Source organism: Lissotriton helveticus, chromosome 4_1, assembly GCF_964261635.1.
Source record: "Lissotriton helveticus chromosome 4_1, aLisHel1.1, whole genome shotgun sequence".
NCBI lineage: Eukaryota > Metazoa > Chordata > Amphibia > Caudata > Salamandridae > Lissotriton > Lissotriton helveticus.
Genome location: NC_136063.1, coordinates 823,144,448 through 823,163,616, shown reverse-complemented (window position 1 = coordinate 823,163,616; position 19,169 = coordinate 823,144,448). Strand labels below are relative to the sequence as shown.

General features: G+C 43.3%; 1 protein-coding gene across 6 annotated transcripts in view; it reads left to right on the top strand.

Moving 5' to 3' along the window:
• MYOM1 (myomesin 1) overlaps window positions 1-19,169 on the top strand; it is a 699,631-nt gene that overhangs the window by 240,558 nt on the left and 439,904 nt on the right. For all 6 annotated transcript variants that reach the window (XM_078687471.1, XM_078687468.1, XM_078687469.1 and 3 more), the window contains 4 exons: window positions 650-791; window positions 5,254-5,453; window positions 7,510-7,566; window positions 12,647-12,771. In XM_078687471.1, the coding sequence (XP_078543597.1) occupies window positions 650-791; window positions 5,254-5,453; window positions 7,510-7,566; window positions 12,647-12,771 (524 nt within the window). The remainder of the gene's footprint in view (window positions 1-649; window positions 792-5,253; window positions 5,454-7,509; window positions 7,567-12,646; window positions 12,772-19,169) is intronic.

The window sequence follows — 19,169 nt, the reverse complement described above, 5'->3', positions numbered from 1 at the left end:
CTAATGCGCATTATAAGTAGACGAACCAGACTTACTTTTGATTAAAGGAGCTGGCCCTACATTAGTCTTCCTTTCAAGATGGACGTCATCAACTGATGACTTTTAGGGCAACTCATATTTTTGACTGCTGGCCTTCCTGGCCACACAGGTTGCATGTTGGGTTTGTGGGTTTTTTTCCCGCTTTTTCTTCAAGACTACTTTTCATCTTACCTACACAGTATTTCTTTGTATGAATTATATTGATTTAACCTAATATATAAATATATTATTATCTTTGCATCTACATGTAATGCTTGCTAGTATGGTAACAAATTATTACATTTTCATATAGCAGGTTTTACTTAGGCAACATAACAGCACAGTATCACTGTAGAGACACACCTATGTGTTGTAGTCACGGGGAACATGTAATTATTTATTTATTTTGTGCCACGCTATCTGCCACTGGTTGGTGGCTTCCAAGGGCTTTTAGAGGAGGGAGGAAAAAGTAGGGCCAATGTTTGAAGTCCATTGAAATGAGCCTGTTCTATTCTGTACACTAAGACAGAATAGGTGGTGATTCATTGCTCTCTGGTGTCTGTCAATGTGTGAGGGTGACAGTGAGTTTAGAATGCATGGCTGACATTGTAATGGTGGTTTGTCTTCTCAGATGCTGATCCTGAAGTTGCCGGAGCCCCTTCCGCCCCACTGGATGTTGAATGTTTGGATGCCAACAAAGATTATGTAATCATCACTTGGAAGCAGCCTGCTGTCGATGGCGGAAGCCCTATTCTTGGATACTTCATTGACAAGTCAGTGTAAACCGCATGCCTAGTAGTGTTGTTAGCGTGAACTAAAGGGCGGGTTTCAAAGAGCGTAGCATATCTGCCAGATCCCACCTATCAGCATTGGATATTCGAGACGAAACTGCATGCCAGGCACCAACATGCGCAACTCTGAGCGCTCTGTCTGCCTCGTTTCTTTCAACATCAGAGGATGGGTGCCAGAAATCAGTTACACCATGATCAGTTGCACTCACAAGTGACAACTTCTTTCTTAATTGTTGCGATGAAGCGTTTAATAAATGTCCGTGATTCGATCCCTTGACGGGCTGGCTCAGGGCATCACCCATGAGCAATAGATTTATCCGCTGCACAACCTCCATTAATGCCATGGATTGAGTGGTTAATTTGTGCTGGTGGTTACCAGTGGTCAGCCTAGGCTCTCATTTTTGAGGGGTTGGGACTTATTTTTCAGCATCAGAATTTAACCCAGTGCACGAAAGACAAAATGGGAACATTGAGAATTTTAGGAAAAGAGTGAGAAGGGGAGATAGCAGTGATGAAAAAGCACTTTCAAGTGTGAGATAACAACACAGGAAGTGTAGGATGGTAGAAGAAAGAAGCACAAGGTGGAATCCAGAGACGGCAGATTTGGAATTCAGCTAGCCTGGCATTCAGAAATGGTGGGCTCTAGGATAAATATTTACTGCCTGCACTTATTTATTTATTTCTTTTGTAAAACTAACCACTTGGAACACTGCTTCTCTTCTCACTCTAGTCAGGAAGCATAAATCAAGCAAGGGACAAGTAACTGGCACAAGTTTTTTTTTGCAAACGTTGACTTTACATTTCATATAGCAACAATATTGAAAGAGACCCACTCGCAAATACCAACACACTGGAGTTGCTCACGTCAATCAGGATTTACTGCCACATATCAAAGGATCTCAGAGTCTGCCTATGAGTCCAGGGCTAATACAGCCCGATTAACGAGGAAGCACTAACACCGCTCTTCTCATCTGCGAGTGACAAGAGGTCAGGGAACACCTTCTTCACCCTGAGAGACTTATTTTCCTGTGCAGGCGACCCACTCCTAAACCAGTTTGACACTGAGAAGCTCCAAGACCACAGGACCACTGTGCCCTTTAGTCCGGTGATGGGGTAAGAGGAGTGCCTCTGGTAGAGTCTGCAGCACATATAGAAAGAGGAAAATGCCTCAAAGGATTGTTTTTGAGCAGGAAGGTGTCCCTTTCTGCACAAAAAACAATCCTGCTTATAATTCAGGCACCCTTGCACCATGGTGCAAGGGTCTCTGCATTGACGCCAGGCAGCACATTGTGCGCCAGCACTGGGAAAGGAATGCACTGTATATTGTTAAGTATGGCGCATTCCTGCCCTTTCTCTATCACACAGCGCTGCGCTGCTTGATTATTTGTTAAATAAGCCCCACAGAGTCATAATAAGGCACACAGAAAAGGCACCTTCTTACAATATTGTGTGAGCACAATTTAATCTACGCCTTATAAAATCTGCAAAGTTAGTGTTAATAACATATTCCGTTGATGATTGTTGTACACTCTAATACAGACTTGTTTATTTAGTAATCCTTACAATTTATTTAGTTAGAGAAAACTACAAACCGAGTTTTACAAAATGGTGTAATTGTAAGAAAAATAGGGCGCTCTCATGAAGCATGTGCAAAGTGCCCAAAAACAAAGCACTTCGGAGGGCATCGCTATTGAGAACAAAAGTATATACTTTAACCATTTGATCAAGAAAGGCTCTTTGTTATTGCATAAACCCAGATGAAATGACTTATAAAAATCCTATCAAAGGCTTGAATTTATCTGCCGTGATGTTGGTATTTCCAAAAATGTTCATGTATTAGAATTCTGCCTGCCTTCTTTTTTCTGTAGTAAGAAAATAAGCCATTGTAAGAGAGAAGCTGAACTGACAGTCAATAATAGAAAGGCAAATGTTGGATTGGTCACTGAAATAGCTAATGTAGTCAAAGGATTCCTTTGGGTGAAATATAGAAGCAGTTGAGTACAAGTGCATCATAAGCAGGCCTAGGGCAAGTGTCCTCCATAACTAGCAAACTTCCTTCAGAGACCACTTGAGCATCAATTGGTCAAGTGTTTCTTCACACACAGCATGAGAAGTCATAGAGCATGCTTCCTCCCTGTACAGCATGTGCAACAGCACCGCTCACTTTCCCTCTTAACACAGAGAATGGACACATCACACACGCTACCATGGGAAAAAACATAAGGAGCTGGCTCGAAGGGTTCATTACCCAGTTTTGGCCTAAAATAGCCAAATAGTATTAGAAATGGTGAGGTGTCCACATCCTGAACACAATAATATGTTTGATTTGGTAGCTTTATATTAAATGAAACCTCCAAAAGAGAATCTCTAACTCAAACGTCCTTTTTACCCAGGTCCTCATCCAAGCTAGGTTAATTGAATTGACACCTTTAATAATATTGTGCATGCATTCAGGAATACTCTTTATAATAGATACTACTATTATCCAATTTGAGTACTCAAGTAGCCTACCTGAGAAGTATGAACTAGTGAGTCATCTGTGCCAAAATTTAAACTTCTAACATACATTTTATTCATAACTCTCTAGGCCATCTTACCACCAGGTCCCTAAACCATTCTAAGTTAAACACTTCAATACCCCATATTCCCATATTTCATAGTCCACACTTCCTTCTGGACACCAAAGATCGTCTAGACCTCAATGAGAGTAACAAAGGAAAATAATAAATCAATCCATTCCAGCAGCACTACTTTTGAAGAAAAAAAAAACTTAATCCAACAAGTAATATCGGAACTATGGTAAAGTCTTTTACCAGGAGAGGTGTGGCGCCGCGGCCAGGGCGACTGACGCTGGAATCTGGGGACCACGGTTCGATCCCCGGCTCCGGCGGCAGGTTAGCCCAGCACCATGTGACTCTGGGCAATAGCTCGCTTAATCTTCCCGACGGCCCCCAGCGCCTAGAGACCCTTACGGGTGATTGTGCGCTTTACAAATGTGGACTTTAATTCTGTTAAGGACTGACGTGAGCATTTGGCAGGTGTACTGAAAACCTACCACAAGTACAAGCCCAGAATCAGTACAGTACACAACACTCCATCTTATGCCAGAAACTTCACCACAATGAACATACCACTCCAAGCTTAGTGTTCGGCCACTGTTTCTCTGGTAAGGTCCATCTTCTAAGCAGAAAGACTGACCGAACTTGGCAAAAAGTCAAACCAATAGCCAGTTGATAACGCAGGTTCCACAGTGAGACAACACTTGAACCTGATAATAAGATAAGAACAAAAAACAGACCTTGTGTTGGTTTCCACCAGTGCCAGGAATGTTTTGCTAGCCACCAATTCAAGGCCCAATTCAGACATCTTTTTAAGATCAGCCTCTTCAAAATGTACCCAACCAAGGAACACATCCTTTACACTCCCCGCTTAATCATCTATTATAAAATATAATTTAGAGATGTTCTAGTTGGACAAGGCTTGTTGTCTGAGTAGTCACCACACCTACTCACAGCACTCGTGTGTCCTGAACTGGCCTGGTCCGAGTTCCACAAAACTGTAATATATGTTCATAAATATTTGTTACTTTTGTAAGGTGAGAAAAAGAAAATTCTAGAGCCTAATGCTAGTGCTCTGTGACACTCCTTCCTTTTGAGAATTGTTATTCACAAATTGAGTTCATCTTTCCTAAGGCACAAAGGGATTTCAATACTTCATCAGTTTTTCACATACGTCTTCATTCTAAGAAATGTTAATCTTGATATCAGTTTTAACTTCATTTATTATTATTTGAGGAAAAGAGTCCAATAGTTTGCATCCAAAGTTTCTATGTATTCCATGAAAAGATTCCATGTATTTCTAGTCTTATCAATCACTTGTTTCTCGTTTTGGACCTCTTCCTCAGGGCTTGGTTCTTCAGAACACCTTGATCATTTTCATATATGCATTAAAATTGTTTTCTCAGGATACATTTTGTCAGAAGCCTCCTAATATGGTCAGTTGCCCAGTGGTGGCCACTTCTGAAAGTTGTATTCAGAAAGCATTTTTAAGCAGCAATCACTGGTTGCCATTTACAATGTATGCCTCTATCATGATGGCCTGAAGCCCATATTTGGATGATCACCCAGAGACTCGTGTAAAAAATGATTGAAGCACTGAATCCTCTATGTGCCTCAGGAATAATAAACACAGTATGAAAATAGATATGATGAGCTGATGATGACTCACCTGCCCATCCAATAGGAGGAGACTATGCAGGAGTGGCGACACTTCTCCATTCTTTTAAACACCTTTTCCTTCTCTCCATACTAAGCCTTCCAGTTGATGTGGGGCAGCAGCTGGCATAATGCCTTTCTGCCCTCCTTTGTTCTCTATGGTGCAGGGATTCTGTGGTATCAAAATTTGCTTGCCCTACTTTGACTAATGCTTTACTTGCCTCTACTAGGTGCGAGGTGGGCACCAAGCACTGGTCCCAGTGCAATGAAACTCCAGTCAAGTTTGCCCGCTTCCCAGTCACAGGGCTGATTGAAGGACGCTCCTACGTGTTCAGGGTGCGAGCGGTGAACAAATGTGGAATCAGCAGACCATCGCGTGTATCCGAGACCGTGGCAGCCCTCGACCCCGCAGATAGAGCGAGGATCAGAAGTAAGAGCTACTCCATGCGTTTTTTCAGAAAGGTGATCAAAGCAGAAAGTGTCAAATTTCTTTGAACTGTCCTCGTGAACAAATATGCACATGATAGTTGCACTGACTGCATCATTTGGGATCTCACTACTGTGTATATTCCCTGAGATGTGGCTTTTGAGGTGCTTGAGTGACTTTCAGACTAATGGACTGAAGTGCAAGACCCTAATTCCGAGTTGTGCGGATTGTTACTTCCACTGTTTTTCTGTGAAACTACCACCTCACACAATTACTTGTTTTACTGGGTGCAGAATTGGGAGTGGTACAGGAAATCCTACGTTTCTACACCTGATACATTGGCTTTTCGTGCAATATATTCTAAAATCAGGTTTGTCTTGAAAAGAATCATCCTTAAATCTCTGAAAATACATTTGTATAATTTCCCTACGTTTTTGGTCTCTTGTCTCATTCAGTGGTCATCAATAACTGGGGGAACTCTTGTTAAACATGCACAAGTTCCCTTGGTCTCTCTTTCCTCCATCTATCATTGTTTCCTTTTGGATGGCTGAGAAGGCACTCCATTGATATTATTTACACCATCAAACATAACCAGTGGCGTAGAGAAGCCCAGCTTCAGAAGCTTAAGCGGGGGAGCCACTGGGCCTGTGGGCTAGTGAACTCGCTCGCTCTACAACATTCTTTATTTATGGACCTGGTGTCTGCAGGTTTGCAGACAAATGCTCATAAATAGCACTATTAAGAGTAATTATAGGAGAGCATGTATTTTTGGGCTGCACAGTGAAGACATCAATAAGAGAATTTATGAAAGTAAGGAAACAGAGAGAGGAAAATGGAAAGAGTAAGCGAGAGAGATGAAAAGGAGTGTAAAATTAAGGATGGCAAGAAAAAAGTTGAGTAGATGCAAAGGGGAAATGAAGCAATGGAGGGTGAATGAAAGGTTGGAAATATGACAGGCAAGAAGGAAGAAACGATAAATGAAAGGATGGAAGGGTAGATTGGAAGGTTGGAAAGAAGGTACATGAATTGAAGGCAGGGTGAAAGGATAGACAGAATGCAGGGGTAAAAGGACAAATGAAAGACTGAAAGGAAGAATAAAGGAAAGATGTACGGATGGAGTGAAGTGTGAAACAATTGGTAAGCGAAATTCTGAGTGAATGGGAGAATGGACTGATAGGTGAAAAGATGGAGGAAGGAAGAGAAAAAGGATTGATAGGTGAAAAGGTGGATAGATATTCGGCTATATTGGTGGTATTTATGAACCGTTGAAAGGATGGATGGATGGGTTGAAGAAAGTATATTTGGATGGGTGAGTAGAAGAAAAGGTGAAGGGAAAAACAGATGAATAGATAGATGGTAGAGTGAGAGCATGGTTGACTTGTTGGACGAACGAGTAAATGGAACTCTTCTTTGGAGGGTTGGGCTTGCTGGCTTTGCGTGCTCAGTGTGAATAGATGTAGGGTTCAAACTTGGGGTTATTTTACTTTTGTGGTTACTCTGTTGAACATAACTACCAGAAAAACAATCTACAGAGATTTTGGCACTCTATCACCAAACAAAACAGTGAAATGTAGCAGCCAGCTACCAGCCTGAACAGGATCTAATGCCCATAAAAACACACCTTAGAATGAAAAAAATGGGATGCCTGTTTTTCAAGCAAAATTATCTCCCATAACTTCCCTTTTTGAGCAACAGATGTATTATCCTACAGAAATCTGCTGCAATGTGGGGGAAAATCGTTTGATCCTTTAAGGCAAACAGATTTATCTGCAAAAACACATTTGCTTGTCTGGCTTCTTAGAATGTGAAATCATGTGAAGTCAGACTCACATACCTAGGTTTACATGAATTTGAACAGAGGCCCACATTGGAAAGTGCTCCAGATCCCAACAGAAGAAGCAGAAAGAGGAATGGTGTGTACATAGCTATGTAACAAAAAGATGTTTGTAGCAGTGCTGTGATTAGAAGGCTGGATTCTGGCTCATGAGGTGATGCAGGATTCCTTGGTCCTCAAAAGGCGCTCTCTAATGATGCTGTTTCTCGCTCTTTGATACCACAGGTCATCCATCGGCACCATGGACCGGGCAGATCATTGTCACTGAAGAAGAACCCGCTGGTAAGGCCCACTGTCCTCTTTGACTCAAGCATGCTGAAGGGCCGGTGGCCTGTCACGTGCAATAAAATGCCACTGTGTATCTGTAGGTATTTGGTTCAGAGACATCGAAAAATGAATATGAAAATTTCAGAAATCGTCAAAACCCTTTACAAAGAATTGCAAATTTTTCCTCATGGACATGGCATCATAAAGCTAACTGTAGGACAGTGGCCACCAATAACCTTTCAAATTAATGTGGTGTGATATTATTAAGATTACTCCTTGCTTTTGTACCCAAGAAGTCCTATTGTAGTTTTGTCTCATATTGCCTCTTACAAATTGAATTAATTACCTTTTTTACAAGCGGGTTAGGGCTCTTATACATTACATAGAGCTCGTTCTCTGTTGTTAACAGGTCTGGATAATGCAACTCTGACCAAACAAATAACAGCGCTGATGCCATCTTCTAGATGTCTTTGACATTTGTCCTGACTGGTTTTGTAATTCCCTTTATATACTTATGCAACCTTGATGCGGATATTAACAATATTGCTTTAGCCCCAGGAGAAGATACTGTCAGAGTCCACAGACCACATATAAATATAAGCGGGTGCCTAGTTCAATCCAGGCAGGAAGTAAAGTTTGACCATGTGTAAGAATAAGTGCGTTCTAGCTTCTCCATGTTGAAAGACCATTCCTGAAATGTTATAATACACAGGGCCTTTTTTATGAAGGCCACGCGCCGCCAGTGCGTCACTTTTGAAATGGGAAAGAGTGACGTACCAGCGGCATAAGGCCTTCATAAATAAGGCCGACAGTCTTCTGTGTACCGGATATTGTGCCATGGAACAGCCCAGAATGAAAGTTGTTGGATTGAAAATAAAGACCATGAAGGTAGCCCAACTTTACCTCCATGAAAAATGCAATATTTATTCTGGGTGACTTCTCTTTCTTCACTCTAGGACATGATAGACTTGAGATAGTATATTTCACTAGATATTAGTTACTGTCATGGGTTGTCACTACTTCTGGCATAGTAAGTAGTGCTGTAAGGGCACAGGAGACTCTTTATTGCTTAAGGTCTACTTACTACCTGTGTTTGCTAGCAGGCATGTTAGAAATATATAGCGTTTCGGCATATGTGAAGCTCACTGTTGTTGTCTTATCCAGTCTGATGGTTAAGATGCCAGATATCCCCAATTTGAAAATCCACACTTCAAGCCCTATTTAGGGTTGTGTGGGAGTAGAAAACCTTGCAATGTCAGAAGAAAGATCGCATTCTGTGATAGAATTTCCACCATCTTAGAAATAGTATCCTGGAATATCGTCCCCATTGGATTTTCCTCCAGACTTATCACTTCCTTCAGAATCCTGTGGATTTTCCACCCAGCTCTTAGCAGCCGCGATCCGTCCTAATGGGCTGAGGGGCCACGCTCCCTCGCCTTTGGCCACAATACAGAATGTCTGTCAGCCTGACAGACACTTTATTTTCAGGTCAGGCAGCCAGGAGCAAGACTTACGATAAATGCGCAGGCTCCTGTCTGCCTGAGCTGAACTTTGCCGGGCTGAATAAGTCACAACTCCTGTGGGCATGACATCTTCACCCTGGAAAACCCCTGGAGGCCGCACTGGCTCTAAGTCAGGTCCTTAGCCTATGTTTCTCTCATTAAAGTACTGATGTGGGTAGAAATGGATGCTGGGACTATCTTGTTTTTTTTAAGACCTTCAGGTGTGGATGACATGCGTTTGTTGTTAGTATATTAGTCTTTCCTGCTGCAGACCATGTACCGGTCTCCTTACATACTTCTCATGGTGGCATTAGGCAAACAACTGTATGTGTAACTTGAATATAGCCTTTTAGCCTGCAGCTATGGCCGGGTAGGTCATTAGAACATTGGGCTGCTGAGAGGTCTATTGGAGACAATGGAACAGCAGCAGGCTATAAACATTGGTATAGGCCCATTCTCTCAACAATATAATGTCGGAATTGGTTCTCCCTCTCTTCTGCCTATCCAAGATTTGTGGATTGCATGGTAAAGAGTAAGGTCGGGCTGTATGCAAAGACACATGGCATTCCTTCCCCTCTCCATACTCTCATGCTTCACAGTGACACTGGAAACATAGAAGGAGGGAGGAGGTCATTCTCCTCATCTTCTGTCTCGGCCTCACCTCTGCCAAACGAAAAACAAACAGTTTGTCAGATTCGAGGGAGCATCAGGGTTTGACTCCAGTCCCTTTCACAGCTCCTTCTCCCTCTATTTGGTATTTATCAGTTGCCGCTGTGGCTATGGGGCCAAATTGAAAACAATGACTTTTAAGTGGGATAATAAAGGTCAATAAGTCTCCATTAAAAGGCAAGGACTGGGATATAAACCCTGTCTTTAGCCCACTACAAGCAACATTCCAATGCTATAATGTACACATTGAGCATCTTACGTTCCTGGCATTACTGCTGCCCCTTTCAGTGCGCATTTCAGGTTGGCCGGCTGGCTACCTACGGCCAGCCCGACATGCTCACTGTAGAGCCAGCAATCCCCCGGTTGGTAAACAGCCAGGGATTGCTGGCACAGGCCCCCAGCCTCAAAATGAGCGCTGGGTTAACCTACTCCCACCAATCCCGGAGCTGCTCTCACGCAGAGGAGAGCAGCTCCAGGATTGGTTGGATTCGCATTCCACTGGGCAGGAAGGAATTCCTTCCATGCCTGTTCGTGGAAAGCCAGGGAGAAGTGCAGCATCATATATGCCATCGCGCCACCATATTTTTTAAATAGTAGCCGCCACTGAAATGGAGGCTACCACTGTCACTATGATACAGTGACAGCAAGAGCTGCAGGAGTAGGGAGAGAGAAGTCGCTTCAGCCCCCTCTTGTGCCAGTTTTCAGGCAAACAAATTTAGCAGAGCAGAGTGAGAGACAGGGGCTGCAGAGGCTTCGCCTGCCCTTCTTTTGAGGCTCCCAGTGTCAATGAATTCCCTTTGCTGTCACTCTGCTTTGGACGGCCTTGGCAGCAACTGACACCAAACACACTGGAGTGGATATTTAATGATTAGCAGAGAGCACTGCAAGACAGAGGGAGAGCTGGGCAGCGGGTTCTTAAACCTTCTCCTAGATGCTCCCTCTATCAATGCATGACTGACAGCAGGAGCAGCGGGAGGAAGCGGTAGACAGGAGCCTGCTTCACTTTCTTGCAAACACTTTGGCGACATAAGTTGGAGCACTTAAAGGGAGAGGTATTGGAATGCTGCCAGCCGCAGACCGCAGTGCCGTCTTAACACTTGGGCACGCTGGGCAGTTTCCCAGGGTGCCCACAAGCCCAGGTAATCCATGCAGACCAGAATTTTACACAAATTTTCCGTTAAACATTTTTATTCCTGTGACTGGTTATGTAGGCAGGGAGGGCCCAGTGCACTGCTTTGTCAAGGGGCCTATAATGGTCTGGCAGACCCATACCAGTACTTGTAGCTCGCTGTCACTCTGTTGTCTCAGAGGAGCTCCGAACTTTCCACTGCAGCAGCAGTCTTAGGTGCAAAACATGGCAGTGCCCAGCACTCATTAGAGAGCTTTTCAAATATATATTCTCGTGGATCATTATTTTTGAAAAAAGATTTTAGAAGGAATCACAACCATGGGGTCTCCGGAAGAAAAAAATAACTTCTTAAATTTGGACTGAGGTAATGTGATATTGGAGACAGCGCTACCCAATGTGCTCCCCGCAAATAACTCCTATCTCTGAGATGTTTGTTGTGGTCCATGATCGCGGTGGTGCTGTGGTTCTGATCTGACCACACCTAAACGCACCTTCCGTTTATTGGTCACCAAACGTCAGGACGCCAGGCTATACCAATATCTGGATGCCCATGGGGAATGCCAACAGGTTCCCCCTCCGTAACATAACACAAATGGGTAGTAGGTCATTTCAGCCTACAACAAGGGCCGGCTTTAGAGCTGGAGGTGCCCGGTGTGACAATCATTTTAGGCACCCTCAACCCCATGAACGTCTCCTCGGATTCTCTAACTACCACTGGGCAAAAGTGCCCCTTATCTCTCCATTCATAAGTTATTGCTAAACACAGCGCCCCCCATGAGGTCGGCGCCCGATCCACAGGTCAGCGTCCAGTGCGGCCGCACCAGCCGCACTCGCCTAAAGCTGTCCCTGCCTACAACACAATGTTATCATTCACATTTTTGAACAGCAAACATGGAAGCAACAAAGTGTAGTTTTTTCTATATTTATTGCCTGGGTGGGAGTGATCTACAGATTACAAAATAGTTCTGTCTAGATTTATATCAGATGACTTAATTTGATCAGCCAACACGTTTCAGGAAATGTTTGCTTCATTGGGGCTACAACATATATTTATTGTAAATGAATCTATGAAATAAAAACAAATGATGGCAACGACAAAGTTAGGTATTATCGGTTCAAAGAACTCTTTATACAGCTCCGAAAAAGACACGATACAGCTCAGGAGCGTAAAAAAGGCACATTTGTGGCAGTGTTTCCCAAAACGTAAATCTTTGCAAAATATGTGCACTTATACTTTTTAATATGCATTAAGACAAAATCTAGAGCTAAGTGGCAGGACTGGGAGGAAGATGTTCACAGGAGTGACAGTAGTTGCATCAAGCACTCTACTTGTTCATAAGGGATACCACAAAGGCCATGCCATGCACCCCGAGTAAAACTGTTTCAACTGCTGGAATAGTTCACCCCCAGTCACAAAAGCACAACAATAATGAAAAGGAAATAGTTCATTTCTCTACCACGAGGAATTTCTTGGTCTGAACCGCAAGTGCATTAGATTAACATAAGTTGTTATGAACTGCCTTCTTTGTCCGCGATGGACTTTGTATTTTAGTGCCTTACAGTGGTCCCAAGTGTTGTTTAATCCCTTAGAAAAAATGTAATTCTTCTGTAACAAACAATTCATAAAAGGTTAGCAAGAGCTAATTAAAAGGTCTGCGCCATATTGTGGAAAATGACCAAATATTGTCTACACCTGGTAGCTAGTGCCTCGAAAACATTCGTATGAGCAACGGATGGTTACTGTGATCCAGCAGTGTAAATTTGTGTTTGACTTATGCTTTGTGCTCTTGTGCAGAGGGGGTTGTGCCTGGTCCAGCCACTGACCTCACTGTTACCGAAGCCACCAAGAACTACGTCGTGCTCAGCTGGAAACCACCAGGCCTGCGCGGCCATGAAGGAGTCATGTACTATGTGGAGAAGGTAACAACAAGAATGTTCACCTATTGTTTAGAGCTTGGTGAGATATGGGGCTGAGTTTTAGGAAGCACACGCCATGTCACTCCTTGTGGACCTTTATGTGTGCAAGGTGGATTGCTGTCATTGACTCTTTAACTGGCGTGCATTGCTGCTGAAGTCAGTGTGTGCTGTGGCTGAACTAGAAGCAAGTGATCACTACATCTTTGGTATCCACCAGAAAGTTTTGCTCTTTATCACATGGCATCTTATCCAATGCTGCCAACTTACCACTTTCAGTCACATCCTTTGTGCATGTGCAGGGAACAAAGGAGGCCACAAAAATCGAATAACCAGAACCTTTTTCAAATGTCATACTATTCACAAGTTTGGAAAAAATTGTCTACAATGAAACCAGGCTCAGCAGTCTCAGAAGCCCCCTTTGCTAACAGAGGGTGCTATCAGAATTCTGCTTCAAACCACCAACCGCCCATCTTCCTCTTCCTAAACACAAGAAGACCTACTAAAGAGCTCTGAGGTGGAGGCACACTTAATCCGTTTCAATCCATTCACCCACACAGACCACTGACTTCCATGAAGCATCTCACCAGAGCAAGGGACTTTCTGTTGTAGTAGGTACAGAATATAGTCTGGCATGGAGGATGTATCTGTGCTGAAGAGTCACAACACACATTGTCTAAAATTCTTTGATAAGTTTCATGGATAACATCATTCCTCTCCAAATGGTCTATGGTTTAAATCTTTATTTGTGGCGCCAGATAGGATAAACACAAGTCCCACATATGTATGAACCTCCTCAACATCAAAGCTGACCATCACAAGGCGCAGAGCAAAGCTTACAAAAAGAAACACTTTTCATTTTCCAGTTAATGTACAACATCAATAGCATTCCTCAGCTAGTAGCACATTACACCAATCAACCACCCAGGTAAGGAGGAAAAAAGGAGAGGGCGGGGAAGGAGATAGATGACAGAGAAAATCAGTGCATCATACTCCCCCAACACGGTCAAAATGGTACCCTGGTAGAACTCCCTCGTCTTCTGCCTTCAAGACGAAAACTTACATCAGACAAGCCCATGCCCAGCCAAAGACGAGATATGTTACAGATATCTAAGCCGTACCTCATTTATTCATGAGGCTGAGCACAGGACAAATATGAACTCTGGAGCAGTTTATTGACATTTTACAGTTTCTGGTAACCATCTTTGAAAAACTAAATCTTGCTCACCCTGGTCAACTAGCTCAGCTAATACCATCTCTATGCCCAGCCCTTTTGTCTTCAGAAGCCTTAATGGGCAAGATGGAATCCTTCAGAACTGACACTCTGGCCTCTGTGTCGAAATGTGGCACAACATCCCTCAGGATTGTTAAGTTCACTGGCAGTGGGAACCCAAAAATTCAGATCCTCGTGGCCTTAATATTTTTCCAAATATCCTAGCTTTGATTCTAAGTTTGTGATTGATGCAAACGTGATTGTGTTTTAGAAATGTACAGAACTTGTAATCATTTTATGTTACTTTATATGTGCAATAGACATTCAGATAGACATTGAAAAATAATTCTAACTGAATCTATGTAAAGCACATTAACATCACACCTAACGCCTTTTAATTTATTATACTACAATGAAACTGGATTAAATGCATTGAATGGTTTCCTTAGGAGCACAGGACTGATCCCAGTACCCAACAACATGGCCTTAGAGCCCGACTAGCGGCTGTACTGGCCATTAAAGTCTTGCTCCAGTGTTAAAATCCCGAGCCAAAGGTGAGGGCCTTGAACAATGGATCGGGCCTTTAATGGCCGGTAGAGCCTGCTACGGAAGGTTCTAAGGCTATTGAACATTCCACCTCTAGAAGACAGAATGTTCTAATTTGTAAAACAAAGGCCTCACACAGCCCGAGGGGGTTGAAATACCCTCGGGCTACTTGAGGCCTTTGTTCACAGCAACAGCTGTGAACAAACATTAGAATGTAGATGCTCCAGGCTTCTACCAGCCATTTGAAGCCGCAGCACCCCATTGTCTTCCAAGGAGTGCTCAAAATTCCAATATTGTAATAACCTCTTAAAATTACTTTTACCTCGGGTTCCAGAGCAGCGTGCTGCCTAGCATAAAGCACTTTAACACTTTGTCAAGGGTAGAAAGCACTAAATAAATGGAATTACTTGCAATATATAATCCTTCTGGACCTCACTAATAGTAATACCATAACATTCAGCATTGGACAGTCAAATGCGATCATACAGGCTGCATATACTGCTTGACACTATTACACTCACATAAGACAAACTGTTATGGGTCATGTCCATCACCCAGTAGTATATCAATCCACAGCAATAAACTTCTCAACGCCAACTGAATAGGCATTGAATAACTGCAGGGCCCTGCCACATGCAACCGGTGAAGGAAGGACTTTAATTTAGGCCAACACTGCACGCCCCAACAAGCTACATACTGTGACTGCTTCTTGGCCTCTTAGAAGGACATTCAGATATGAGGTGATATTAACAAAGTCCATGTCTGCAGATCTGACTATCATTTCTACCTCCAACGTATGCCTACTCTGCATGATAAACTTTAAACAAAATAACATATATAGGATCGACAATTCAGTGAAGTAACCAGCTAAGTGGACTATACCTATAAGAAATACACTAAAGGGGTCTGCAGAGCTGCTCATAGCTACCAGCTTAATGCCATAAAAATCATAAGCAGGTCACCTCTCTCTCTTAGACTTCTTCATCATACACCGATGATACAAAATAGCGGATTGAACAAATCACAATTTTGATCTGCTTTGGTGTTGTCCTGTGGAGGTTCCCAGCAATCTGGTCTATGACCAAAGCGGATCAACATTGTGATTTGTTCAGTCTGCCATTTTGTGTCATTGGAGCACGCCAGCCATATATATTCAGGGTTCCCCTCATATTCCTTTGTGTGAGATTGTATTGATTGTGATAATGTGGTATGAGAGGTGTGATTGCTTATTGTCAGGTGTATTTGCTTGGGGGTTATGTTTTTGTGTTATTAGGATTAACACATGTGTCTTTCTATGTATTTTATCTGTAAATAATATATGTTGTACAGGTCAACTGCATAAGACACTGAACCAACTGTCTATCATGATCTGTATACACTTTCATAAATAGAGATGTTATAATTATAACATTTAAAAAAGAAAAAGATTAATAAAAACGAATATATTTTTGCATTTTCGTGCATGGCAAGATGTATTATAGTGGGACAGTCCGACTTGAGCCCTGTGCAGGCCACCAGATGAATAGATATAGGTCTGTCAGCAGAATTTTTAGATGTTTCTTTTTTTTCACCTTGGCTCATGGACCTAAAAAGTATTCTTAGGGGGTACCTTTCTTTGAGGATTCGTCAACCCAGATTGGTCGCCATGAATCAGCTTGTCACATACTTTAAAGAGACGGGTAGCGATTCCCTTTGCCAGTATTTTGCCCTCTACAGTTAGTAGAGAAATAGGTCTGTAAGAGGCACATTCTTCCAGTCTCCTTCCCACTTTAGGAATCAGGGCAGTGTGGGCCATTTTGATGTCTGTGGGAATGCTTCCCACAGCCTGGGGCTTCCCGATACATACCCAGGTAAGGTTCCCCCAACTTTATCCCTAGACACTTAAAGAACTCTACAGGGAGTCCATTAGGTCCAGGAGTCCTCCCAACCTGTAGTTGGCATGTGGCCTCCACAATCTCAGTCACCTCCAGGTCCTGGTCCACGATGGCCTTATCCTCAAGGGTGAGACCTGGGGTGGGGACTTCACCCACGAAGTTCTGCAACTCCTCATCCAAATATTGGCACCTGGATGAGTAGCAAGCCTCCAGGTATTCTGCAAGCTGATCTGCCATCTCTGGGGCTGTGTCCACTGTCGAACCTGCTGCAGTGGTAACCTCACAAACCCACCTCTTGCCCTCTTCCTGGTGTGCCACTCAGGCCAGGAGCTTCCCGGCCATATTGCCAACCTCGTAGAGTCTATGTTGTGTGGCCCTCAATTGTTTCTTAGCCTCCTCTTCTTCCATCTGCCTATACTCTTCCTGCCGTAAAGCAATACGGTGCATGAGTTCTGGTGTCGAGGTATCCTGATAGTCCTCCTCACATCGCAACAATTGTCACTCCATTTCACCTGTCAGTCTCACTGCCTCCTTGTATTTTCCAGATACCCTAGAGATAAGACATCCATGTGTGACCACATTGTAGGCCTCCCATAGGGTAACCTCAGATTCCACCGTTGTCCATTGTTGTCTGTAAAATTAGTTCACTGTTTCCTGCCTAAGCCCTTCCCTCATGCCCTAACCTTTGATGTACCAGGTGTCAAGGCGCCATGGCAGATGATGGGTTAGAAGTGGCACCTCCAGTCTAGTGAGAAGGGGTGCATGGTCCGAAATCCCTCTCTGTAGAAAGGTGGTGTCCGGTACCTATGTCCCTGCAAGTGGGGACCAATAAATAATCTAACATCAGCCCCCCAGGAGGGGGGACTGCATACAAAATTGTCTCCTGTCAGGGCCTGTCTGCCCTCCATTGATCTTGTAATCCCAGAGCTCGGGTGAAGTTTTGCATTCTATAACCCTTCCTCCGTCATCCTATCCAGCTCCCTATCCATAGTCAGATTGAGATCCCCCCAATGAATAAGAGGACATTTAGAGCTTGCAAGAGCCACTCTCCCATTCGTTCTAAAGCCAGTGATTGTAGCCCTGGGGGGACATAACATGAGACCAACAAGATAGTTTCCTCATTCCACTTTCCCAATAATCGCTGCATAGAAGCCTTCTGGATCCGGCCACGTCTGTGTCACTGACAGGGGGACGGATCTGTGGATCAGGATTGCCACTCATCTAGAGTCCGATGTAAACCAAGAATGGGTCAACGTTTTATATTTACCTTGAGCCAGAAAGGCACAATTGTTACCTTTCAAGTGCGCATAATGTAGAAGCAATAAATCTGAATTGTGCCTATTAATAATCGCCGAACCATTCTCATTTTTTTCTTGTGACCAAGTCATTAACACTCCAGGATAAGAGTGTCATGGGCCCTTGTCTATGCTGCCCCCATCATAATAGTTGTATACCCATCCCCCTTGTGTCATCCTGATTGTAGCCTTCCCGGCCACTGATCCCCTCCTAAGCGCCATTCTGAACCCCTATTCTAACCAAACACCCCCCTCCCTACTGACTCATGCGATGGGTTTTGAACTAGCCCCCCTATCGCCACCACCACCCCTCCTCCCCATTCCCCAATGCTTGAGGTGTCTGTCTCCCCCTTCTCATGAACAATCTAGTCAACTAATAATAACTTTAAGTAAACCTGTCCCCTTTTGAGGGCATGTGTGTGCGGTCTGTGTGACTCCCATGAAAGATCCCTCCCACCTCCGGTTATGCCCGCCTATCATTGTCTACAGTTTGGGAGCTCAGTCTTACGTGACCGCCACTGGGGTCACAGTTCAAGCCTTATCTCTGCGCACGAGCACCAGTGACCTCTACATGCTCAGAACTCATCGGTGGGCCGGACCGGGGCACTCCCTGCCAGCACATTCCACTCTACCACAGCCTCGGACCACTGTTTTCTAGCCGTCCTTGTCTTCAGTACTTCCTAATAAATGTGTAATACAAAAAATAACATTTCCTAAACATTTATTACAAGGTGTATGCTTCAGCAAATACTGTGACACACACATTGTCATCTCAGTTTGAAAAACTGGTGAGAAGGCACTGCTGTATATTCATACACAATAGTATGACAAATAAATAAGAAAATAAATAAAACACACATTGACCGAGCCAATTTGTCTCAGTTCTGGCTTTGCCAGTGTTTCTTGACAATCACATATATACACACACATCATGACGCATGCACTTTTAAAGAATTCTATTTCAATAAGGGTGCCAATGCGGACACATGAGTAGTGAGCCATGTGTGCACGTGCGTCGTGATGCGTGCATGGGCACGTGTCATAACATATGGCAGCCATTTATAATTTATCATTCTAACATGGCTGACACCCATGTTAGAACACTAAATTACAATGTTACTGGAAAAGCATGTGCGCAGCAGGACAAAACAGGAAGCAAGTGGCTCAGTAGCACTTAGCAGCTGCCTAGCACTTGTAAAACAAGCATTTGCAATGCAATAGGTCTCGCATTAGGAAATTTTGAGCTATTGGTATTGTAAATGACAATTTTTTTTATTTATGTGTTGGTTTTGAAAATAGCAAAATTAATAGCTTTGTCATTTACAATTCCAATAGTTTCAAGTTTCGCAAATGTGACACCTATAGCATTTGTAATGCGATATGTGTTGTATTTACGCGACTAGATGTATTGATATTACAAATAACAATGGATTTTCAGTTTTTAATTAATACTTAAATAAAAGTATTTGTAATTTA